Below are 26,938 nucleotides of genomic sequence, written 5' to 3' on the forward strand. Positions count from 1 at the left end.
TTGGCTAGCACACAGCAGAAGGTTTAGCTGCTCTTGCTCTCCCTTTTAATTACCTCTTCTGATGGCATCTGCTGGCAGGCAAATCTCATTCTTGCTTGAAAAATTAAATAGCCCTGTTCCATGTCTGTTTTGGAAGTAGAAGTCACTAGTCTAGCTGTGGCAAGAGGTATAGTAACCAACGTGATATTTTGACTTAACTGGCTTCTTCAAGTAGGAACAGCCACCAGGATAGGATTTTTAGTTAATTTCACGTGACCTTACACATTTTTAAAGTTTTTTCTTAAGATAACATTTCAGACTAGTGGACCTTTGATCTGCCATATTGCAACTGTTCTTACTTTAATCTAAAGTTTTGCTTTTGTACTTCATTATGATTTCATTGTGTGGAGTGGGGCAGTCTAACTCGTGTACCACTAAACTTTTTAGCCTGTCTTTGTTCTTCCTCATTTGTCTCCTTCAGAGGTCATAGTTTTGGTCCTGAATAGAAGTTACAGCTACAGAGGCAACAGTCTTTAGCTGAGATTTTTTTTCTGGGGGGGGGTGAAGCTGTACTGTCTGATATGGACAGCTTAATTACTCAGTGTTGTGTCTGAGTATTATGACCAATAAGATTCTGAAAATCATTGAAACCTAAAAAAAAAGTGAGTAAAAAGAAGAAATCAGCCAATTTGGCAAGAATTTTTTTGAAACAAGATCTTTTTTTTTTTTTTTCCATTTTAAACCTATATCACATCTTTGAACAATGAGAGGACTTTTTGTCAATTTTCATGTACCTCTCTAAATTGAGACTGTAATTATTGTTATTCTGGGCAATTAAAATGCTGGTGAAGAATGTCACTGATATAATTTCTATGGAAACAGTGTTTTTTTCCTTGGTACCTTTTTATTTTTCAGGTAAACATCTCTGATAAAATGACCTCTAAGGCTCACTGAAGGTACAGGTCCTGTTTCTGCGTAGAATTTAGGCTTTTCAATCTTTACTTGTGTTTCTTCTGAAATGCAAAATGCATTCAGCAGGTCAGGTCGTTAGTAGCACTTCTGCTATGTGGCCTTCGCTTACTGCAAGTAAATTTTCATTTTTGACAGTGTTCTCTTGATTTGTCCTATGGTCCTGGTTTTCTCATTAAACTTACCACGAGAACTCTGAAGGCTTACTTGATCAGTAACTTCCAGCTGGTGTGCTGATAGCTGGTATGAGATAGTCTTTGTGATGCTGCTGAACTCTTCAACTGCTTAAGCTCCTCAGTCTCGTCGGCTGTTTCTGGAGGAACTGTGGTTCTTGACTAGTTTGTCAGGACGGGGAGATTGCTCCATGCATTAGTGTGAGCTGGGAGCTAAGGGTGGCAGCAAGGCAAGTACAGGTCAGTACCTCACTGACCAGTGGTGCAATCCCACAGTTGCCAAACGAGAAGATCAGAGCAAGTTGAGTGGCAGAAGAACAGGCTTGGGCAACAGTACTGCGGTTATCAGAAAAGCTTGTGAGGAGAGAGGCGTGAGGACAAGCCACGATTTGACATTGGTGGATCAGGATGGGTAAGGTACACAGCCAAGTAAAGACATACCTACAGCACAGCTGGCACAAGGATCAAGAATGGGAACCTGAACTACTTCTCCCAGCTGAAGGTGGAGGAAGCCCCTGACAAGGTTTCACAAAGGTTACTGAGCTCCATTTTCTCAGTGTTGGTCTTAAGCAGAGATGCCTTAACACCTAGAATTGGGGGAAAAGGTTGCAGAGCCTGTTTGTAAGCTCAGGGCCCTGATATAATTATCCTAGGAAAGTTTTCACTATTCATGCTTGTAGCCAAGCCCTAAGTTATGACTTTCGGGACTCTGATTAGATATACTCACAATGTACAAAACAGCAACAATAATGATACTGATTCTTGTATTCTAGAAATTGTTTTTGTTTTTTTTAAATTCCTCATTATTGCTATTTGAAACACTACTGATAGAGCCCAGAGAGCGTCTAAGTAATGCAGCCTGGAACTGTGACTTTGAAGTACCTTTAACAAAGGAAGAAAGACAACTTGGGACTTGAAACATTTTTTCAGAGTTGTAAGCAATTAAGGAAGGTAGTTTCACTCCAGCATGCTTCCCTGGATTAGTCAAATGAAGAGCAACAGGAAGAATTCTTTGGCACAGTACAAGCACTGGCATCTGTTCATACCTAGAAATGATGCACCACTTTAGTCATTTGAGGAGACTAAGAGATGGATTTTGAGTCGCTGTTGAAAGGATGAGAATATGATTTAATTTGATAGCCTGTGAAATTCTTTAGGTGGCCTCAAGCATCTATTTAAGTCTTACTCCTGAATGCAGTAGCATAATATATCCTTTTTAGCCTCCGCTGTCTGAATTTGCTTATTTCTAAATAGTTACTTTTTTCTTCAGTGGCCTCACAGTAGAATGAGTGATTCTTCTGTCAATTTCCAAATATGCATTGAATAAAATAAAACTATTGGAAGGGACATTTGAGTGTGTATTGTTTAAAATGTTCTTCCTTGTTAACTAAAACGTAAAATAGAAGGGTCGATTGCCATACTGTTGTGCCTGAAGCCATTTGTATTACATTGATATTGATAAACAAGCACACAAAGAAATTTCAGGAACTTTGCAAAAACACATTAGTGTTAGTCTTCCAAAGGATTCACTGCCTATTTAGTGTGTTTCAGTACTATTATCTCCTGCTACCATTTCTAGTTCTGAATTGGAGTCTATATTTCTGCATTACCCTCTCTGCGTGAGACTATCTGTGGCAGTGTATTATGCGGGTTGTGTTTGGGATGGGCTCTTCCTCACTCCTGACTTCCACCCAGTCCAAGTCAGGTAGCAATTACAAGTATTTGTGCAGAGTGTTGGGACCTCTGTACATTCAATTTAAATTAGTTCCAATAGCTCTTAAAAACTCTAATACAAAGGTAGATACTTAATATCTTTTGGGGCAGCATAACTCTCCTGCACATATTTTTTTTTTGGTGATACCTTCATGAGAGTGTCTTAGTGATGTTAGTTGCCACAGTAAACCTTCATGAAAGAATGATACCATGTGTGTTTTTTTGAGCATGACTGACTTTTCATCTGCTAGGCTCTCGCAGCTAATGCAATAGAAAGAGCTGTCTTCATCAGACAAATTTAAGACCATGAGAGAAGAAGCATATGAGAAGTCATAGAAATTGATCTGTGGGTTTTCTGCTCAGAAGCATTACTTAAGAAATAGAATTCTTCTTAGGTACAGTTAGTATATTGATAATTGTACCATGAAATAGTCATTTGAGGAACTTTACAAGCAGTTTTGCATCTATCCAATATATAAAGTATAGCCTGTTAGGTTGCTAAAAGAGAAGCCCTACATACATAGAGTTTTAGCTAAGTTGTGATTTTCATAAGTTTGATTTTTCATCTATATACCTGATCTGAAAACCGATATGGAGAATTTTACTACCCATGCAATAAAGAGGGAATTGGCCTTCACAGACCATGCATGTCTTAAATTTAATACCTTGTTTAAACTTGTTACGTGATTTCAGAGTACCTCCAAGAGTGAAGCATTCCTCTTGTCTTGCTAGGTCGTAACATTTTGAAACCTTCATAATGATGAGGTCAGATTAAGTGAATGAAGAAATTTAATTTGCTGGCTAACGAGTGTGGACAAGCATAGGACTATCGTAAGAATGTTGCTGAAAATCATAGAAGAACCCAGTCAAAAATGCATAGTAATTTGATTATTTCTCCATAACAAAAATGTGACAAGAACCCGTAAGTAATTCTTGTCTGAATTGAAGAGTTTTTTAGTGGACTTTTGGAGACTCAGTCCTGTGAGCAGCCCTAAATGATTCCTTCAGTGAGCTTCTGTCTGGCAGCCTGGTTCCCTTCTGTGCCATTGCATTCTCTTGCTCTCTGGCACTAGGTGCTGCTCAGTCCCAGAGTTGTTGCTGTAGATGAAATACATGCTGTCAGAGACTACTTCTGACTCTCCAGCTCTAGAGGCTGTCTTTGTGTTCTTTGGTTGAACAGCACTTAGTGTTTCTACAGTTTGGTTTTGTTGTCATTTTTTTTAATACTGACTATGCTAAAGGAGTAATTCTTTAGCTTTGTGACAGTGTTCCTAGAATATTTTATATGAATATGGAATGCAAGGAAGTTAGTCCAAGCCATTTTAATAGCTGAGGAGTCTCCTTTCCCTTATATTGTGTAGTTTTAATTTCTTGAAATTCTTACACTAGAACTTATTTATTCTAAGCTTTAACCAAGCCTTTTAACTGTATCCTACCATCTCTTCTATTAGCAAGGAACTCACATTAGAGAATACATACATTACCGAAGAACATTTTGGGGAAGAGTAAACTTCGGTTTATTTATTTTTTACAAGTTAAAAAAATTGTTTACGTAGTCAAGTTTTGTGGTTTGAAGGAATGTGCTAGTATTACAGTTTCGGAATGTGCTAGTATTACAGTTTCAGAATGTGTCATATCTGATGTTCAGGGTAGCAGGGACAGTGAGGAACAAAGTATTTTTACTGTAGGTGGTTGGAGAGCACAAGCGGTCTTTCTGTTTCAAAGATGAACTTTGAAGTGGGTCCTAGTTTTCAATGCTGAAAAGAGTGGTTTCAGTGAATACTTGGCTAACCCCCTGGCTGAATTATGTTTGTGCAACGACTTGTGAATAAAATAAGCTGTAGGACTGTTGGACCCAAGTGTCTGTTGGAGCAGTGGCACGTGTTTGTTTGGATGCAGTTCATGAAGTTGAAGAAATACTTCAAAGGCCATATATTTAAATGTTAAATAATACATCTTCAAATGGCAGAATAACTGTCTTAAGACACTTGAGTGCTTTTCACATCTGCAGTCACAGTTTGGAATTAAAATCACAAATGCTCAAGCGCTGAAGCATTTTCCCAAAGCAATATTTGTAAGGCAAATAGATGCTCCCCTTAGGCTTGTGCCCACGTGTAGAACAGTGTACTTGAAATATGCCTCAGTATTCAAAGCCAGATACTCTAGATAGAGCACCTGGTTGTTCTTTGCAGGTGTGGAGTTTTTTGTTTTGTTTTACCTATGTTACTAACTATGTCAGTATTCTGGTAAGTAGCTTTGTCTCAACTCACCCTTTCCAGCACTCACACCTTTGTAGTCTTCTTTCATGATTTTTTTGGTATGCTTTGCTTTGATGTGTGTTTGGTTTGTTCCCTAGGCCTCTGAAACAAAATCTTATGGGTTCTTAAGACTTCATTTGATCTTTTTCTTTGTTTTTATTTTTACTTCCATTCTTCCAGTGTTTTTTTACTTCCATGTTTCCTGTTTGCTCAGTCTGTCGTTTATACAAACAGCTAATTTGGCAACAGATGGGTGCATTTTGTGCTTAATGTTTGTATGGATGGTATGTTTCTCTTGATGGAACTTCGTTACCTGCAGAAGTTTAACAGAAACCTTGCTTTGTTTAGTGCTCAGTGTCATCAGTACACTGCTGCTGTTCACTCAGAAGGTACTCGACACATCAGCCCTTAGAGTCATAGTATTGTTAAGGTTGGAAAAGCCCCTGAAGACCACAAAGTCCAACTGTCAAGCTAGCATCACCACCATGGTCACCATTAAACCATGTTCTCAAGTGCCATATCCACACATTTTTTGAACACTTTAAGGGATGGTGACTCCACCGGTTCCCTAAACAGACTGTTCCAATGCTTGAAAACCTTTTCCAGTAAGAGTTTTTTCCTAATGTCTAATCTAAACCTCCTCTTGCCTCTTTTAGTCTTGAACCTTTCACTGTACATCGTCTCTTATTGCTCTAGGGCTGCTTTGGTGTTCTGAAAGCTGTTCTCTGTATGTTCATTCAGTCTGACTTGGATTCCCTGTCTGCCATGCTATGAGTAGGCATGGCAATCACAAAATGCACTTCCCAGCTATGCAGATCTTGATTTCAAGAGGAAAATTAATTTTTTTTTTTCTTTTTTGAGGCCCTGAACTAATGATGTTCTCTACTTATTGAAGGAGTACTATGTAACAGTCCCTTGGGATCATGTCCTCTGCTCTAAGAAAACTTTTTGGAATTTTTTTTGGGTTTTTTTTACAAATACTAGTTTGGACCTGGCACTCGGCTGGTTGTCTGCCTATGCCCTATGAAGCTGAAGATGTCTTCAGCCAAGTATTAAAACACAGTTTGTTTCTCAGCTGCAGATCTTTGGGTGCATGTGATAAAATAATGCAGGCCTTCACCTCATAGGTGTTGGGAAACACCCATCCAGCATCTGTTGTTGCTATTTCTTTGCTCAAATTCCACGCATTTTTGGATTTGTTAGAACACTGAATCACACATTTTCAGTGCCTCTGGGCTGTAAGTTTTGTGGCACTAGACACTAACACCGTCCTTCCAGCACAGTATCTTCTTAAATAAGACACAATGGAACAGCCCTTTTTCCAAAGAGCTGGCTGCAAAAAAGCAGCTTGGCCCAGTAGAGATGAGTCTTTCAGGAGCATGTTGAGCATGAGTGATACCTTGGCTGTCTTGAAATCTCATCTAATTCCTGTGATTCACTTTGATATTGCAGTTCTTGTCCCACATACTCTGTTAAAACCTGTTGAACAGTTACAAGGCTTAATAACTGTCTGACCTGCCAACTATATGTTGTTAAAATGAATTTGCATTGCTGTAGACTAGGATGTGTGCTCTAAAGGACACATCCTTGTATGACACTGGTGACTGTTTCTCCATCAGAGACATAAGACCTCTCTGTCATTGGGGAGAAAGCTTTATACGAGTTCTTTCTCCAACTTCATATAGTTTCAAGTGCCTGCCTACCATTCCTTGGTTGTAAAGCAGAGATGCCACAAGATCATCAAGAACATGATGGTGCAAGACTGCCATCCTTCTGTCAGCATTTTTGATTGAATTTTGGAGCTAGGTATTTTGATCTCTGTAATTGGTGTCAGCTGTGAAGGTCAGGGTACATAGTCTTAGCAAAGTCTGAGGTAGTGGTAGTTTTTTTTTTTTGTTTTTTTTTTTTTTTTTTTTTTTTTTTTTTTTTTTTTTTTTTTTTTTTTTTTTTTTTTTTTTTTTTTTTTGTGAAGTGACTGTCTTCTTGGACAAATCCTAATCTGCATTACACAACTTCATCTTGGACAGCCACAGAGGTCTAATTCTCTGTACTAAAGCTGCTGAGTACCCTTTCTTTTTTGAGGAAGGGAAAGGAAAATGGGATGCTAAAATAAATAATCTGGAGAAAAGACTTCAGTGTTCACACAGATGTGGTACTGAAAGTGCCCTAGCAAGTTAAAGCAGTTACATTTCAGTCGGCAGCTCAGATCAGTCAGAATGATTGCAAGGAACTTGAAAAGAGGGCAGTGCACTACCTATTTTTTATATTGCCATAGCTAGTATGGAGAAATTTTGAAGTTTGTCCTGTATGTAGTACTACAGTGCTTATTAGAAACAGTCTCGTAATATATATTGGGAGATCCACCATGACAGTGTGTAGCTCATCTCAAAGAAAAAGTAGTAAGGGAATATAACATGTTTTTCTAATTTAATAGAGAGATGATTTAACGAGGTGAACTGCCTTACTATCCATGCGAACCTATCTATGTTCACTGATCAAGAATCTTAAAAAAATTCTCTTTCTATTGGTGGCTTCATGAAAAGTTAGTGCTCTCTTAAGCAGCTAACTGGTTTGAAGTAGCCACTTCATTTACCTTTACTAAAAGATATGTTATTGCATAAACATTGACGACTGATGCTGAACTTGGTAAAGAGAAGGAAATAATAACCATCTGTTGTGTACTAGAAGACTAAGATTTATCTCTAGATTATCTGTAAACATCAAAGAACTGATTTGCTGATTTGGAACAAACAGAATGACACCCTTTCAAAGACAGGGTCAATGTTGTCATACTGAGTTTTAAGTGATGGGTTAGCCACACTTCTGTTTCCATCCATTAGTGTCTGATTGCTTGCTGTTCTGTAACTCAGAAGAGGAAACCACAATGTTTAAAGAAAGAAAATGAGCGTTCTGTGTCACGCAAAAAATTTCTTAAGCTCAAGTATTTGCAAGATGTGCATGATCAGTGAGAATTCATCTGTAAGTTATCCAAGTTCAGTTGTTTTTTAATAACATTCTTTCTTTAATTCATATTATGAAGTTGAATGAAATTGGGATGAGGAGGGCCTGCATGTTTGATTTGTGAGTGAAATGTGACTGACGAATGGATGTTGAAATACAACTTATATTTTGTGACGGAATTACAGAGTGATTGAGGTTGGAAGAAATCTCTGGAGGTCATCTGGTGCAACTCCATGCTCAAGCACAGTCATCTAGAGCTGGTTGCCCACAACCAATCCAGAAGCCTTTTGAATATTTCCGAGGAGAGAGACTCCACAGCCTTTGTGGCCAGCCTGTGCCAGTGCTTAGTCACCCTCACACTAAAAGTGTTTCCTCCTCTGATCCTGTCACTGGGCACTACTGGAAAGAGCCTGGCTCCCTCTTCTTTGCATGCTCCCTTTAGGCATTTATGTACATTGATGAGATCTCCCTAAGGCTTCCCTCTTGCGGGTAGAACAGTCTCTGCTTACTCAGCCTTTCCTCATATGTTCCAGTCCTTAAATCATATTTGTGGTTTTTGCTCTCTCCAGTATGTCCATGTCTCTCATGTAGCTGGGAGATCAGAACAGGACAAAAAATGAAACAGGTATCGGAGATAACATCTTTTGAAAAGTTTTAAGCCCACATGTAGTGCGTAAAAGCAAAAACTAGCAGTGAGTCCCTGTAAGAGACATATTTAATTATCATAAATTTATATAAGTGTTCCTAGTGAAACTTAATACTGTTAGAACTGTGTTTTGCAAATAACAGCTAGATGCAGTTGATGAAGCCTGTAACTTAATAAAACACAGTGTAAACAGAGGTTTCTAACAAAGACGTATCCAGATTTTATGACTTCAGCTGTTTCGAAGTCCTGACTTTGACACAGATTTGCCTTCACAAGATGCTGTACAATCTGTAGTTGAGTCAGAATGCTTAGCTTTCGGACAGTTGTTTTGATAATCTGTTTGGCTGCATTATCTTTACTCTTTCGAGAGTAGCAAGCAATGAACAGTTTCTTCCTGCATTCTTCACTCCCCTTCCTTTTTCTTTTTCTGCTTTTTCCCCTCTCCCTCCCTCACAGCTGAAGGAAAAAAAGAACAGAGATATTGAATAGCTTTAGATTGGCTGATGGAGGGCTAGGAATTTCTGACATTTTTCTTTGTTTACACTTTTTATTACACTATATTTCTTTAAGATAACAGAGACAAAAATTGTGTCAGAAGAAAGTAGAGTCATGAAAAGTTCATTATTATATGGTTTTATCTCAAGTTAATATTTCAAGTTAACATTGAACAAAATGAGGCCTTATAACTATTTTGAATTTAAACTTTTACCCCTAAAAACCAGTCACAGTATATGTATTTTAAGAAATACAGTTTAATAATATGCTGTTGGACTGTTTAATTTTTATGCCTCAGGGTAGCACGGAGCACTGTTTCTACTTTTAGAAGCTTCCTCTTATTAGTGTAGTCTCTTATATAGCACCTGTTTTTAAACTCCAGATCTGAATCTACAAATGTAAAACCTGACTTTTGAAATATTTGCTTTTTTGAACACTCTTCTTTAAAGGACCTATCAGGATCTGTCCCCAAAATGCTAGAAGCTTGAAGGATAAGGGAGGAACAATGTTGCATGGCCCAAACACATGTGCTTTCGTCATTAGCAAGGTACAGCATGACCTCATGTTGACCTCAAAGGTAAATCACTAACAGGGAACAATTATACATGACTGTGAAAGCAGATTAGTTTTGAACATAATCAAGAAAATAATTCAGTGCGTAGAATAAAATTAAATTTACAACTCTGTCTGCCTTTCTCTTTCTCTCTGTCTCTCTCCCAGTCTCTTCTTGAGAGAATGTTGTGTTTTATATATGTGTGTGTTGCGAAAAAAAAAAGACTTTTCTAGAGGTGAGAAAGAATTCCTAAATACGGGGAGCCCACAGGATCTTGTATCCAGTTTAGTCAAATTGTACATCTTACAGTGAAATTCTCTTTTTAATGGAAAGCTTTCATTTCTTATCTAGAGTATTGATATTGCAGCCTTCAGAATGTGTATGTATATCACTTTGGGGAATTTTATGTAGTTCTGAAATGTATAGAGGATCTAGACTTATGGGAAAGTTTTTTTTTTAATATCAATACATTAATTTTTATGTGCTTATCTCAGACTGCAACACAAACCTAAGTATTCTGTAGCATTATATGATACATCTCTGCATATGATGGAATATTATTTAGCTAGCAGTTCTGAGCTATTTGGAGAAGAATTGCTGCCAGCATCTTGGAACTGTTAGCCGTATCTGTCCCATATGATTTGTGTAATATAATTGTTCATAAATTCTTTAAATTTTTTTTTTTTTTGCTAGAATGAGAGAGCATATTCCTTCTGTGGAACAATAGAATACATGGCTCCAGATATTGTAAGGGGAGGAGACACAGGACATGATAAGGTATGTTCTAATTTTCTTACTGAAAATAAACTATTTCTTTAGGCAGCATTGTTCAGCTTGAGGACTTCTTGTAAAATGTGACAGTGTCTTATTTAAGCATGCATTTTCAGGTTGTCCTAAAATAGATTATTGCCTGGGTCTTCAGTTGTCTCTTGGTGTATTTTCTTCTTTTAATCTTAAGTAAAAGGCATGTTTATAAAGATATTGAGGCTTATTTGTGTTCTATTCAAAATTTATTCTAAATATGCAGTGAAACAATAAACTTAGCTGACACTTTCCTTTACATAAAATTACTGGTTTGTGGTTAATTCTGCTATATGCTTTAAATTAGACATCAGATAAATCTGTTATCTTTATTGAAGTATGGAATGGATTATTAATTTTATAAATGTTCTCTTATCGTAAAAATTAATTATTTGGCTTGCAGCTCAGGTTTATTATTTTATTAAAGTATCTGTAATTGATAAGAAAGATCAAGACAACAATAATTCACAGATGGTATTTGAAACAAACAAAAAACCCTATCCCCCAAAATAATTCTACGATATTCATAGAGAAATTATTTGGATTGCTCACTGTATTGGGAAGTTTTGAAGATTATTTAATTTCTGTTGTTCTTTTGCTGTAGACTGAGTTGACTTGTCTTTCTGTTGGGGACCATGGAATGTAGTTGATCACAGTTCCTCTTATTGCAGCCTGTTTAAAAACTGGAAAAGTCTGACTTTTGCCTGTTCTTTCTTTTCCTTCTCTCTGCAATCTACGGTTCTTTTGGTCTGAGTTTGCATTCAGGTAGGGAGCACTGTAGTGAGCATAGTGTTTGAGCTGGGAGTTGGCACTTTGAGGTACAGCAGGATGATTACCTCTGCATCTTTTTCTACTGTTCTGCTTGCTCAGTTATTAAAAATGGGGTTTTAAAAAGGTTTGAATTGAAGCTCTTTGCTGCACTCTCTTTCCTAGTTTAGTCTTGCCACTTTCGGAGCATCTCTTCAATGTGTCAGTCACCTTGAATTATGATTCTGGCTTTTCAAGTGCTTATAAATTCAGTCGTCTTATTGATTTAAAGAAGAATCTCTGTTCTGTTATCTTTGTTTCTATCTGACACTTCCATTAGATGTAGTGCAGAGTCATACAGTGTTCTATAAGGAATAGCTTCACAGTTTAATACCAAATGTTAGCTGATAAATAAGGGTGATTTTGCAGTTAGGTATGTGATGTTAGTTCATTGCACCACACACTCATTACCTTACCACTGGCAATGTCATGTGTTGTAGTGTTAGAAGATTTTTAGTGTATTTTATACTTACTGCATATCTAGCAACTCAAAAACCTTACAAAAAGAGAAAATTAAATTGATTAATGAGAGCATAGCATACTAAAGCTATGTTTATGATTTATAATTTCTTCTAGATTATTGCATTGTTTGTCTAAAAGACATGCTCAAATATTTCAGTATTTTTTTTAAAGTTTGATTTCTGATTCTACAGATCCTCCTTTTCTTTTGGAAAAACACATGCCAAGAAAAAACTGTTGGAATTATCTTTGAGAATTATGTATTTGCAAAGATAATTAGTAACAGTACGGAGACTTCTTCAGCTAGTTCTTTTAGACACTCTTGGCTGAATATATGAAGCATCAGATTTTGTGTGCACTGAGGCAAAAAAACCTAAAAGAAGAGACCTGTCATCATTTCTCTGGTTGTCTTCCTGTATTGTATTAATGTTGCCAACATAAGTAAAGGAGAACTTCAGTTTCATTGATTTGCAGATTTCATGGCTGTAAAACTGAGAAGTTCAAACAACTGTAGTTAAATTAATTTTGTTGAAAGGACTAAACTGCTTCGTGTATTATTCATAGTTGTATCTTGCCTTTTGAAAGAGAGAAATACTTCGTAAGTTGCGAGGTATCAGAATATGAATAATACGATTAATATATGGGAAACCAAATATCCCATGTGTTACTGAGGTCCATCTCTCTAAGACGCTTGAGGCACAGCGCTGGCACTGGATGACCATAACTAAACAGTGTCTGTACCCATGAGCAGCTGCCCATGCAGGATGGATAGTAGGGAAAGTAATAGGAACCAAAATGAAGAAAACTGCTGAAGTCTTGTGCTGGATCCTTACTTACTGGCCTGAGTGAGGGAGCAAACAAGTGAAATGTGAACTGGTGCAAGGTGTTGCACCTGGCTTGAGGCAACCCCTGGTATCAGTCCAGGTTGGGGATGAACAGATCGAGAGCAGCCCTCCTGAGAATGACTTGGAGGTGCTGGTGGATGAGAGGCTGGACATGAGCTGGCCATGTGTGTTTGCGGCTCAGAAAGCCAAACGTGTCCTGGGCTGCATCAACAGCAGCGAGGCCAGCAGGTCGAGGGAGGGGATTCTGCCCTCTGCTCTGCTCTGGTTGAGACCCCACCTGGAGTGCTGCATCCAGCTCTGGGGTCCCCAGCACAGGAAGGACATGGACATATTGGAGTGAGTCCAGAGGATGGACACTGAGGTGCTTAAAGGGGTAGAGCACCTCACCTATGAGGAAAGGCTGAGAGAGTTGGGATTGTTTAGCCTGGAGAAGAGAAGGCTCCAGGGTTGCTTAATTGTGTCTCCAGAATACCTGAAGGGAGCCTACAGGAAAGATGGAGAGAGATTTTTTACAAAAGCATGTAGTGACAACACAAGGGGGAATGGCTTTAAACTAAAAGAGATTTAAATTAGATATTATGAATAAATCCTTTACTGTGAGGGTGATGAGGCACCAGAATAGGTTGCCAAGAGAAGTTGTGGCTGCCTCATCTTTGGAAGTGTTCAAGGCCAGGTTGGATGGGGCTCTGAGCAACCTGGTCTAGTGAAAGGTGTTCCTGTCCATGGCAGATAGGTTGAAATGAGATGATCTTTAAGATGCCTTCTAACCCAAACCATTCTATGATTTTATGAATGAGATAAAATTGAATAGCATTTTCAGGTGCCTGGATTAATTGTGGCCTGTGATCTTAAATTGTGCTTTTTGAACATTCCTAATTTCATTCTCAAACTCATAACAGCTCAAGTTCAACTACTTCTTAGCAAGGCTTAGCTTCCTCTGTTCATTTTAGAATTCTTATCCCTTCACAATGGCAAAAAAAAAAAAAAGAAATTTGGGGGGTGGAGCAAAAGGAACTTTAGTAGTCAGTTGAAAGAGTTCAGCTTGAGAAATTAGTTGAAGAAGCTCAGTAGAGAGATTTTAACATTAATTTAGCACAGAAAATACCTCCAGCCAGTACTGCAGTTATTTATGCTTTATTGTATCCAGGTTTCCTTTGATAAGTAGGTTCCTCCTATGCTAGTTCTTTTCCAAGTGTATTGTTTTGTTCCTTCTTTTGTTAACAATTTTACTTCAGCGTATCATAACATACATAATTACTGTTGTTCTATAGGCTGTTGATTGGTGGAGTGTTGGTGTTCTTATGTATGAATTATTAACTGGAGCATCACCATTTACAGTCGATGGAGAGAAGAATTCCCAAGCAGAGATTTCTAGGTAAGATTCAAAGCAGTAAAGTATATGTGCTTGCTCACAGATGATCCTTGTGCCATAATACATGGTTTTTGAGGTTTTAAATCTAAAATTTAGGAAGCAGCTGCTGCCACGGTAACATTTTTTTTGTGCTCCAGTTCTGTTTAACAGAATGACATTGGAAGTAGATAGTTTTTATTAACTAACAGAACTGACCTTTACAAAAGACCTGTTTTGTTTAAACTACAGGGTAACTGCAGCTTTGTAGATACTTAATCTTGCTGTGTGTTTACCATTGAAAAGGAAGTAATATAAAATATCAAATTATATATAAATAGAATTATCACATTCAAAATCTTAATACATGAAATATATCTTTAGCTAGAGATATTTTCCATCAGCTCTTACTAGATCACTGGCAGACTGCAGGTTTAAAGTGTCAGAATGGGCCCCACTCCCACGTTTTTGTTACAGGTAATGTTTATTTTATTAGTTTATAACGTGAAACAAAAAACATGGGGTTTTTTGTATATCTGAGAAGAAATGAATATGATACTTACAGAAAGGAAGTAACCTATACTGTTCTTATCTGTTGCATGGAAAACTTTTCGTTATGATCACTAATCTCTACACTTTAAAGGTTTGTTTTCCGTACCCATGTAAAAGCACTGGAGCATTTTCAAAAGACAAAGCAATAACCTTCCCCAGAAAACATTACTGAAGTCTCTCCCAAAGCAAGCATTTCCTCTTACTGGATTTCTTTTGGAGCAGGGAGTTGAAGGCTTAGATTGTTCAAATTAGTAACCACTATCAAGAAGGGCTTGTAAGTCCTGTCCCCAAACTAAGAACAGTTTTGCCTCTATTGGAAGATATTACCATGGTTCTTGTCCTCACCTAAAGTCACTTGATATTTAAGGTTGTAATAGATGACAGAACAAACCTCAATTATGTAGATAATTTATTTTACTTATGTTATAAATTCAGGCAATTTCTTGGAAGTTTGAGACACCTGTTTATTGGTTTTTAGTTCTCTACCAGAGCAGGCAACTTAGTCGGTCACTAGAAAAAATAGAGGGGAGAGGAGAGTCCATTAACAAAACAAAAGTCAGGACTTCACCCTCTTGGTTATTAGATTGCAGTTAAAGCTTAAATTATCTCTTTCTGGCCTATTTAAGGTTAGAAATTTTGTTGATTGTTTACTTACTATGTTTGAATTTGATAATTTTGATTCCCAAGATTTATTAAATGGAGCTCTGAAGGAGTTACAATTTTTTTTAGAGAGAACCTTGACCTGAATTTTATAGATATAGTTTCCCAAAAACTAGGAAACTTTTTAGTTATGTATTCTAGAGGATTTGACTTTTTTTTGGTATGCCCTTATATGCTCTTTAAGATATTAACATTTCTGATAACTTAAGATTAAATTCAATGCTGAGAAACCACAAGGTTGTTAACATCTGTCCTCTGATGGCTAATAACATAATTTCTGATAATAATTTAGTTGTGGCAAGTTTACTGTGTTGTTGCTCAGTCTGCTTTTGTTCTAGTGGGTGTTTATGCTGCATATATATAGATAGCAGTCCTGTAGTATTTCAGCTTTATTCTGATAAATTTAGAAGTTAAATTCTTACAGTTTCCTTTAATAAAGATGTTCCCCAGTCTTCCTGTTTCCTGAAAAAGCCTTTTCTTAACTCAGCTTATGTTGGTCTTTCTTACATATGGACAATATATTCCTGTTGATGTTTCAAGAGGATCATTTTTAAGGGAAAGAATAATACACCATCTGAACAAAAAAATATTCCTTCCTTTGTTCTTCGGTTCCTCCTGTTGATGCCAACTGTGGTCTGATAGATCTAATTCCTTCTCCTTTTCTATCACTTTCAACTGATAAGCTGCTAGTTTATAGCTGAAATCTTATTAGTCCCAGCTATATGACTGCATTTCAGACTTGATTTCATCTGTCTTGTGTTACTTCAGTACTCATAAGACTCATTGCCTTCTGAATCCTTTCCATGGATAGCAATTTCTGTGTCAGATGACATCAGTTTTGTGTGTTTGCAGTTTATTATGTCATGAATGTTATGTTCCTTTTAAGAACACATGAGGACATTGCTGCAGTTTCTGGCTGCCACACAGAGTCGTTTGGAACCTTCTGGGAGGCTGCCATTCGGGCGCAGTGGGAGCGTGGTTGGGGCTCTCCCCAAGGGTACAGTTGAGCAGGAGAGCAGGGGGAACAGAAATCAAGTACTTAGAGTTGCCAGTGGTAAGGAAATTACTGGCACAGACATATGAGTTGGTACAAACTTCTTGGTAGCAAAGTTGTTCTAACCGGAATTTATATTATTTAACCAAAATGTGCTTGAACTTGCCAATTGCAGCAGACTTGTGAATTCAGTTTGTTACTTGGTCACAAACTCTGAAAGCATAGTTTCCATGGCCTTTGATTTTTCTGAGTTTAAGGAAAAAAATCTAAGTGAATCCAGGTCCTTCTGTTATTTTACTGAGGTGGTATCATGGTTTAACCCCAGCCAGCAGCCAAGCCCCACACAGCCGCTCACTCACTCCCCCACCTGTAGGATCGGGGAGAGAATCGGAAGGGTAAAAGCCAGAAAACTCATGGATTGAGATAAAGACAGTTTTAATAGGGAAAGCAAGAGCCATTCATACAAACAAAGAAAAACAAGGAATTAATTTACCACTTCCCATGGGCAGGCAGGTATTCAGCCATCTCCAGGAGAGCAGGCCCTATCACACGTAACAGTTATTTGGGAAGACAAATGCCATCACTCCAAATGTCCTCCCTTCTTCCTTCTTCCCCCCAGTTTATATACAGAGCATGATGTTATATGGTCTGGAATAACCTCTTGGTCAGTTTGGGTTACCTGTCCTGGTTGTCTCCTTCCAACGTCCCATGTGCCCCCAACTTCTTGCCGGAATGGCAGTATGAAAAGCATAAAAGGCCTTGGCTCTGTGTAAGCCCTGCTCAGCAATAACAAAAACATCTCTGTGTTACCAACCCTGTGTTCAGCAAAAATCCAAAACATAGTCTTGTACTAGCCACTGTGAAGAAAATTAACTCTGCCCCAGCTGAAATCAGCACAGGTGGGAAGTTATCTCAGATATTTTTAGATAATTTTATTTCCTTGTGTGGCACAATGGCTGTCTGGTGTTAAATTTGACCGGATTTTTTTTCTAAAATCTCTCTCTAATGGACAATGCAGTTCTTGTGTCAGAAATAGTATGTGGTTTCTGTTTTTTTTTATTTTTATTCTTTCTGATGAGAGATCGTGCTGTTCGTTTATCATAATCCTTTTGGCAACACTGTGGACTTCTCTTCTGTGGAAAGTGCATACTTTCCCTCATGTCTCTGAAGACTTTCTGTTCATATGCTTGGTGTTATGGGTTATTAAACTTCATTAAAAAAAAAATCACAGAACTATTCAAGTATCTCTCCTTTTCGGGTATGCCCTCTTCCCTTTCTTTTCCCTTCTCAAATCTTCCTTTCATTTTTGAGAATTCTGATTGTCCATTGCTGCAGAGCCAGGGATAGGACCCATCCTGCAAAATCATAGGCAAGTGCTGGGCTTGATTACACACCCAGTATCTTCAGTTTCACTGTGAGTGATTCATAGTGCTGAATTCGAAGACAGACAAATACATGAACGCTGTATGGGTCATTGTTAGAGCCTTGAGTGACTTACCCTTCAGTACAGCACTTCAGTAATGTTGTACTAATGAAACCAGAATCTCTTCACTTGGTCAAGCTACTTCAACAATTTCTGCTCTTTCACATGTTGATCCAATCTGGTCTTTCTTTCCTGGCATCTTGCTTTCCATCCTTCAATCTCATGGTAATTGTAAATACTTTTTGGAACTTTTAAAGGAAGTAGCTTCAGTCTTCACTACCTCTGTAATGTCATTCCTTGAACTGGTCTGGAGCATCAGTAGTATTTTCTAGTATCAGTCAACCTCAGAAGTATTTCTGAATGAAAGTTAGTGGCATATATTAATGCAGCTTACATGGAGTCCGCTTGTGCAGCATGGCAAAATGCTGCTTTCTCTGCAGTGGGTTCTAAGAGAGTCAATAGATGGAAGATATCCTTCAATATAAAACTTACCAGATGTCTGCTGGAAATACAGTACAGCAAAGAGGAAACAGTCTAGGAGGTTCCTGGAATGTATGGAATATAACTTCCTGACACAGCTGGTGATCAAACCGACTAGGGAAGGTGCCCCACTGGGCCTGTTGATTGTGAAGAGGGAAGCACTGAGGGTGATGTGATGGCTGGAGGCCCTCTTGGGCAAAGTGATCACAAAATAAGAGGTTTTGATTCTTGGAGAAGTAAAGAGGGGGATCAGAAAAATCTCTGAATTGGATTTCTGGAGGGCAGGCTTTGGCCTATTTAGGAGGCTGTTTGAGTGAGTCCCTTGGAAGGCAGTCCTGAAGGGCAAAGGAGTCCAGGAAGGCTGGACATTCTTCAAGAAAGAAATCTTAAAGGCGCAGGAGTAGGTCATCCCCATCCCTAGCTGGTGGGAAAGAAGTTTGGCCTGGCTGAACAGAGCTTTGGCTGGAACTCAGGAAAAAAAGGGGAGTTTTTGACCTGTGGAAGAAGGGGCAAGGCAATGCAGGAAGACTACAAAGGATGTTGTGAGGTTATGCAGGGAGAGCATTAGAAGGACCAAAGCCCAACTAGAATTTAGTCTGGCTACTGCTGTGAAAGAGAATAGAAAACTGTTTCTATAAATACATTAGTAACAAAAGACTAAGGAGATGAGGAAAAGGTGAGGTACTTCATGCTTTCTTTGCCTCTGTCTTTAACAGTAAGATGTGTTGTTCTCCAGAGGTGCCCAGCCTCCTGAGCTGGAAAGCAGGGACAGGTAGCATGATCAAACCCCCATAATCCAAGGAGAAATGATCAGTGACCTGCTACAGTGCTGAGGCATTCACAAGTCTATGGTCCCAGATGAGATCCATCCAAGGGTACTGAGGGAGTGGACAAGTGTTCACAGAGTCCCTTCCCATGATTTATCAGCAGTCTTGGCTAACAGGGATGTCCCAGTTGATTGGAGTTTGGCACAATGTTCTAACTACAGGAAGGGTCAGAAGGAGGATCTGGGGAACTACGAGGCTTGTCAGCCTGACCTCGGTGCCAGGGAAGGTCACGGACCAGATAATTTCGGGTACCATCAGGTGGCACATGCAGAACAACCAGGGCATTAGGCCCAGCCAGCATGGATTTATGAAAGGCCGATCCTGCTTGACTAACCTGATTTCCTTCTATGACAAGGTGACCCACATAGTGGGTGAGAGAAAGGATGTGAGTGTTTTCTACCTGGACTTTGGTAAAGCCTTTGATAGTCTCCCACAGCATTCTCCTGGAGAAATTGGCTACTTCTGGCTTGGATGGGTGCACTCATCTCTGGGTAAAAAGTGACTGCATGGCTAAGCCCAGAGTGTGGTGGTGAAAGGACTTGTATTGAGCTGGCAGCTGGTCACAGTATTGGGGCCTGTTAATATATTTATTGACTCAAACAAGGGGATTGAGTACACCCTCAGTGACTTTGCAGATGACACCAAGCTGGGTGGTGTTGCAGTATATAAAAGAATGCAGAAGTTTTAATGTTGTTAAAGTGAACATGCTTCCAAAATGGCTTTGTAACTCTTTGTGTAAACTCACCCTTCTTCTTCCCAAGGTTCCTCAGTCTTATCTATACCACTGGAATGTCTAAGAGATAACTGAAAGCTTATCTATTGGTTGTTAACCCTTTGTTATCGTTGGTTGTTTGTAAGACCTCCTGAATCCCCAATGGTCACTTTGTAATCCCCCCAAGAGCTACATAAGTCACTACCCAGATCAATAAATGCTCTCTCTGCCTCTCTCGCTACTGCTGCTGTCCTGTGGTCTCTGCGAGAGCCATGGGGTCCACGTGGTGAGGGGGGGGTGGCATGCTCCCCTCCAGGACTAGAGGTAAAAGGGAAAAGCCTCTAGCCTGGAGTCCCTCTCCCTATCCCCCTTCAATGTTCGTAAGGGTAGGAGTGTAGATCTGCTGGAGGGTAGGAAGGCTCTGCAATGGGATGTGGGCAGGCTGGATTGATGGGCTGAGGCCAATGGTACGAGGCTCAACAAGGCCAAGTGCCAGGTCCTACACTTGAGTCACAACAACCCCATGCAGTGCTATGGGCTTGGAGCAGAGAGGCTGGAAAGCTGCCTTATGGAAAAAGGACCTGGGGATGGTAATTGACAACAGCTGAACATGAACCAGCAATGTGCCCAGGTGGCCAAGAATGCCAGTGGTATCCTGGCCTGGATCAGAAATAGTGTGGCCACAGAATCAGGGCAGTGATTGTCTCCTTGTACTTGGCACTGGTGAGGGCACACCTTGAATCCTGTGCTCAGATTTGGGCCCCTCACTACAAGACAGACATGGAGGTGCTGGAGCGTGTCCAGAGAAGAGGAACAGAGCTGGTAAAGGGTCTAGCACACAAGTCTTGTGTGGAGCAGCTGAGGGAGCTGGGATTATTTTGTCAGGAGAAAAGGAAGCTCTGGGGGGGACCTTATCACTCTCTGCAGTTACCTGAAAGAAGGTTGTAGGGAGGTGAGTGTTGGTCTCTTCTCCCAGGTAACAGGTGACAGGATAAGAGGGAATAAGCTCAGATTTCACCCAGGGATGTTTAGATTGGATATTAGGGAAAATTTCTTCACTGGAAGGGTGGTCAGACACTGGAACAGACTGCCCAGGGAAGTGATAGAGGCACTTCCATTCCTGGAGGTATTTAAAAGAGATGCAGATGTGGTACTTAAGGACATGGTTTAGTGGTGGCTTGGCAGTGCTGGGTTAACAACTGGACTAAGTTGTCTTTTCCAACCTAAACAGTTCTATGATTCTATAATCACAGCTTGTTTTTCACATAGCTAAATACCCCTTCACCTCTTATCAGTAAGACAAGAGGGCATGGTTTTAAGGTCTGCCAGGGGAGGTTTAGGTTGAATATTAGAAAGAAATTCTATACAGAGAAGGTAATGAGGCATTGGAATGGGCTGCCCAGGGAGATGGTGGACTCTCCGTCTCTGTAGGTTGTTAAGATGAGACTGGATGTGGCACTCAGTGCCAGGTCTAGTAATGATGGTAGTAGTGGATCAAGGGTTGGACTTTATGATCTCGGAGGTCCTTTCCAACCCAGCTGATTCTATGATTCTATGATTGTTAATTTTGCCTGTAAAAAGAAATTACTTAAAACATAATGTTGGTAATAGGCTTTTACTGTTGCCAAAGAATTTTCCATTAGGTAGAATGGGGTGTGTCTGGCTCTGGAGCATCTCTCTTATGAGGAGAGACTGTGGGAGCTGGACCTGTTAAGTCTAAAGAGAGGACTGAGAGGGGATCTCATTAATGCACATAAATATCTCAAAGGTGGGTGCCAGAAGGGTGGTGCCAGACTCTTTTCATGGTGCCCAGCGATAGGTCAAGGAGTAATGTCCATAAACTGAAACACAAGAAGTTCCACCTCAACATGGGGAAGAACTTCTTTATGTTAAGGGTGGCAGAGCACTGGAACAGGCTGGCCGGGACGTTGTGGAATCTCCCTCTCTGGAGACATTCAAAACCCTCCTGGACATATTCCTGTGTAACCTGCTCTGGGTAACCCTGCCATGGTTGGAATAGATGATTTCCAGAGATTCCTTCCAACCCTAACAGTCCTGTGATTCTGTGAAAATACAGTGTTATAAAAAACTATTATTGGTAAAATATGTATGCTAAATTGTTCTAACAGATATAATCTTCCCCCAAGAATATAAGGAGTAGTTTCTACACAAGGAGCAGAGTGTCAAGTGATATGAAAAGTTATTTCATAAATCTGTCTAATCTTCAGCTAGGACTTTCTGTGCAATTACCACCTCCGTGGTATGACCGATTGCAGTTCTCAGACTGACCAGAGACATGCAATGTGTCTCTAGAAATTTGCACTTAGGAGATTGAGACTGACTAGTGTTGCTGTGGAAGTACTTACTTTGGCTAAGAATTTTCTGGTAACTTTTGCAGTGCAGGATTCTTTCCACTGCTTATGTTTGTTTCACTCTTCTTATGTAAAAGTTTGTATTTGCAGTAGAAGCCTGAGACTGGCAAGAATCTCACTGCTAACACTTTTCACTGTAGAGACTGATCTCCTTAGACTGCACAGATTTATTTTCTTTGTTACTGATGTTACTAATCATCCCAATTCAGCATCTTTTTTCAGTGAAATTTAAATTCTTTTATCTGACTGGTCTGTCTCTAATCTCTGAGATGTTTTAGATGGAAAAATGCTCTAGAATGTCTCTCTTGATTTCTGAGGTCATCACGGTCTCAATCTCATTGCTTTAGAAATCAGTTTTGAAAAATACTGACTGAAGTTGTTTTTCTTCCTTCTGAGAGCCCAAAGGGAACTTAGTTCTGTTCAAGATCTTTCTTGCATACCGTTCTGATTCTTTCATCAGGCAGGTTGATAAACAGATTTCCTCGGACTTCTCTGACTGAAGTGATTTTCAAACTACAGACACTGTAGATTTAATTGACCCTCCTGTAAATAAAGTAATTTTTTATTATCAAGGTGTCCTGTCTTCTGTCTCACAACAGGAGAGTTTTCTTACTTCCTTACGTGCTTTCCCTTTCTGAAACTGGGTGATTTCTGAAGAGACTGAATCTTTGCTTCTCCACCACTCTGCAGTGTAAGAATCCTCTTGTTTAGCGATGTTTAAATTTGGTGTTAACATCCCTAATGAAGAAATCATTTGACAATACTGTGTTTTCTTCTCCTTTTCTGTAAAGTGAAATGTGTCCAGAAGTTGAAGAGACGGCTTATGGTTGCAGTTACTTCTGCTAGCAGAATAGCTGTGATTTAGACTCTTAGTAGCAAATAATCCATACATCATTCAAAGAGACAATCCTGGACCTCTGCAGCACCTTAAAACTCAGACTGTATTTTCCTAACTGATTTCAGTGTTACTTAAAACAAGAGGTTAGCTTGCTTTGTCTTTGTGTTTGCTTGAAATTGGATACTAAGTCAGTAGAAGCTACCCTTGCGATATGTGCATTTTGAACACTGCCAGGACAGGATTATTTAGGAAACAATCTGCTTGCATCTATTTTTGGACTAATCCAAGAAGCTACATATTTCAAGACAAAAATCTTCCCATGGGATAACTGACTCTAAGGATACGTCATGCAGTAATTTTAAACAAAAGTTAGGAATGTCCTGTAGCGATCAACTTAAGCTCTATAAGAAGCTACGTCTCTCATAGCTTCAAAAATCTTTCAGTCTGTGTTTAGTGGAGGTGCTCTAAATCCTTCTCTGTACTCTGCTTCCTGAAATCACCACAGTGAGAGTATGCATAGAGCCATATAGACACCAAGCTGAATGCGAGCCAGCAATGTGCCCTTGTGGCAAAGGCAGCAAATGGTATCCTGGGGTGCATTAGACAGAGTATCATAAGATTAAGGGACATGATCCTTCCTCTCAGCACTGGTGAGGCCACACCTGGAGTTCTGCTCTCCCGAGTACACAAGAGTGATGGGCATATTGGAGAGAGTCCACCAAAGGGCCGCTGAGAAGATTGAATGTACTGGAACATCAGAGGGAAGGCTGAGAAAGCTGGGATTCTTCCACCTGGAGAAGGCTTAGGGAGATCTCGTCAATGTGCATAAATGCCTGAAGGGAGCATGCAGAGGAGAGGGAGCCAGGCTCCCTTCAGTGGTGCTCAGTGACAGGACCTGAGGTAGAGATCGCAAATAGAAACACAGGAGGTTCCCTCTGAGCATCAGGAAACACCTTTTGCTGTGAGTGTGACTGAGCACTGCCAGAGGCTGCCCAAGGAAGGTGAAGTCTTTCTCCTTGGAGATACTCAAAAGGTTTCTGGACATGGCTGTGAACTACTGGCTCTGGATGACTGTTGGAGCATGGGGGTTTGACCAGACGATCTCCAGAGGTCCTTTTCAACTATTCCTCTGTGATTCTGTATGGTAACTGGTTTTGTGTGTCTCTGTTTTAACCCTGTTGATGTATCTTTGGATGTGTTATCTGTGTATGCATTCTCAGTCTTCCTTTAGAGTCCTTAGCTTCAGTATTTCCGTTTGGAGTAACTGAAGAAAAACTTGCCTTCTTCTTTATATAAAACTGTGGGAACTACCCATATAAAAAGTAGGTGCTGAAATCTGATTCTGCTTAGGCTTCCAAGATTTTGAACTTTTGAACTAGCATTTCTTGATGGCTTCTAGTTCTTGTATTGAAAAAGACTGTCCCAGGCCCCTTGGGTCATCTTTTCACTAAGATGGATAGTCCCCGCCTTTTATAAAACTTCCTATAAAACACATTCTATATTTCTGACTAGTCTTATTACTGTTCTCTAAAACTTTTCCGGTAATAGTGCCTCCTTTTGAGATTAGAACACGAGCACTGCACACAAAATAGAGGGTGCAGGCAACCTTCCAGTGGCCCAAACGTTGAGGTTTTTTTCTTTATTTTCTAATAATTTTTAATATTAGAATTGTTTTTGTTTTGACTACTGTTAGGCATCAGGTTAAATTCTTTGTTAAAACTATCTGTTGTAGCTATGAGATTTCTTTTAAATAGTAATAGTAAGCCTAGTATGTGAAATGAGGAAGGTGTTTCTTTTGTGGATTGAGTTACACAGTTTATTTCCTACAGATGTTGTGTTTCATGTCCACAATTCCTTGAACCTTTCTTTATTTAAAAACTGGTTGGTTTCACATTTGCAATCCTCCTGCTTTTGGGTAAAATAGAAGTTTAAGTGAACTATTAAATGCTCCCATTATTAGTATGGTAACTCTTTGATTTAACACTCAACATATTAAGTAATTACGAAATTGTTATTTTGTTTGTTTTACAGGAGAATATTAAAAAGTGAACCTCCTTATCCACAAGAAATGAGTGCTCTGTCTAAGGATATAATTCAGCGGCTTTTGATGAAAGACCCCAAGAAGAGGCTAGGCTGTGGTCCCACTGATGCTGATGAAATCAAGCAGCATCCCTTTTTCCAGGTAAAGCAAACAATAAAACTTACAAAATACCACTTACTCTATATTGTGAAATCCAAGTCTAAGGAAATTCTGCTGTTTTGTTAACAGAATAGCTTAGAGACATGTTAATTGCATGAGTAATTATATTGAAGTTAGAAAAAATATCCATGTGTTTATTTGTGTGTATTTTGTGTCTATATTGGGTTGTCTTGTGGGGTTTTTTTGGTGCTTTTTGTTTGTTTGTTTTGTTTTGTTTGCTTTTTTGTTTTTTTTTCCTAAGAAAGTTTGCTACTAGCATTATTTGTAAAATCTGAATATTGATAAAATTCACTAAACTCCTCTATTTTCCTTGGCTTAATTAAATCTTTAGTCTTGTTTAGTAATTCTGTTCAGCTTTCAGTGTATTAACATTTGCTTTCAGACAATTACAAAGATTGGATTTGCATACAGCATCTGTCCTATTCCATCCATTGTGGTTAAAATTGTGTGCTTTCTTTGAAAAAACTAAGTATTGATGGTGCTTCTGAAGTTAAGGAAAGTTACACAGAGTTAAACTTCCCTTATTCACTGTTTGCTTTGGAAGATACATTTTGTCTTCATACAACACTTTTTAATCTTGGCTTAATTTCAGTTCCACTCCTTTACAGTATCAGGGCAATTTTCTCATAACTGCTATACCAATGCTTCCTCTTTCTAGCCATGCATTTAAGGAAGAATTCAGAGGCTTATGCTCTCAGGGCTCTGGAAGCTGACATTAGTAATTAAGCATAAAAATTGGCAGTGAAAAGTTGAAGATACTGAATGCATGTACTGTGGCTTACAAAAATATGGATGTTGTTTATTCTGAAATAGAGTAAGAAATTCAAGGGCCATCGTACTAATTGTTTGGCTCATCTCCACTGTTAAATTTAATTATATTGTTGTTTTTTATTTTAAATTGAATTCTGTCTACATACAAGTAAGTATGATACTTCTTGGCTCTACCTAAGCAAATTAGTAGGCCATAATTTGAATGCTTTTCATCTGCCTGTGGAAAATAGGAAATGGAGTTAGGATTGTGTTTCTGGACAAGTCTTGTCTTTCCAGTATCTCTTTCTGTTAAATTTTCATTTTATTCAGTCTTATTTTCCTGGTTTTTGTTTAGAATATGAATTGGGATGATTTAGCTGCCAAAAAAATACCAGCTCCGTTTAAACCAGTAATAAGAGATGAATTGGATGTCAGTAATTTTGCAGAAGAGTTTACAGAAATGGATCCAACATACTCTCCTGCAGCAACCCCTCAGACTTCAGAAAGAATATTTCAGGTATTTTAAGAACTCTCATTAATTATAAAAAAAAAATTAATTGAACAATTCCATATAACTAGCTTTTTTTTCCTCCTACCTTTCAAATTCTTGGAATTAACTGTGTAATTTCCCATCTCAGTTCAGAGCTTTTTGTTCAACAATTGCAAAATTAGAAAGGTGGAAACAGTCCTACTGCAAATATAAAATTCCTTGTCTCCCCATTCCCAGCTGAATGTCCTGCATGCTGGACTACAGTCAGTCTGTTCTTTATTGATTCTTCATACCTTATGAGTCTTGTCATCTCAATTCCATCATCCTGGGCTACCAGCTTGAACAACAGCCATGTAGTTGGCCCATTTCCACGTTATGCACTAGTTGAAGTATTTCTTTGGGAAGTGGGAGCTACCTGCAGAGTTGAAATTAGATCTTCCACATTTTGTAGGAGTGCTCTAATTACTAGACTGCTATATACAGATGAGTAACAAAGCTTTCCTTATCATCTCCTCCGTGCTGGTAAAGAATGATCCCTTCTTAGACTGTACAGTCTGGATATCAGATGGGTGGGTAGAAACAGCTCATTTGCAGTCAACTTGGTACCAAAGCTGCAGAGGTGAAGAGCAGTTT

The 26,938-nt window shown here is 39.0% G+C and overlaps 1 protein-coding gene across 5 annotated transcripts in view; it reads left to right on the plus strand.

The window, feature by feature from the left end:
- The window catches only part of RPS6KA5 (ribosomal protein S6 kinase A5), a 76,129-nt gene that overhangs the window by 33,265 nt on the left and 15,926 nt on the right, over positions 1-26,938 (plus strand). For 2 of the 5 annotated variants that reach the window (XM_027885331.1, XM_027885332.1), the window contains exons 2-6: positions 9,644-9,771; positions 10,441-10,524; positions 13,931-14,034; positions 24,897-25,047; positions 26,171-26,332. In XM_027885331.1, coding sequence (XP_027741132.1) covers positions 9,700-9,771; positions 10,441-10,524; positions 13,931-14,034; positions 24,897-25,047; positions 26,171-26,332 — 573 coding nt within the window. In that variant the 5' untranslated portion in view covers positions 9,644-9,699. The remainder of the gene's footprint in view (positions 1-9,643; positions 9,772-10,440; positions 10,525-13,930; positions 14,035-24,896; positions 25,048-26,170; positions 26,333-26,938) is intronic. The other 3 variants (XM_027885330.1, XM_027885334.1, XM_027885333.1) reach the window with 2 other exon arrangements.

The sequence above is a fragment of the Empidonax traillii genome, unplaced genomic scaffold (genome assembly GCF_003031625.1).
Source record: "Empidonax traillii isolate 1590-97213 ecotype Southwest subspecies unplaced genomic scaffold, ASM303162v1 scaffold164:size861626, whole genome shotgun sequence".
NCBI classification, from domain to species: Eukaryota; Metazoa; Chordata; class Aves; order Passeriformes; family Tyrannidae; genus Empidonax; species Empidonax traillii.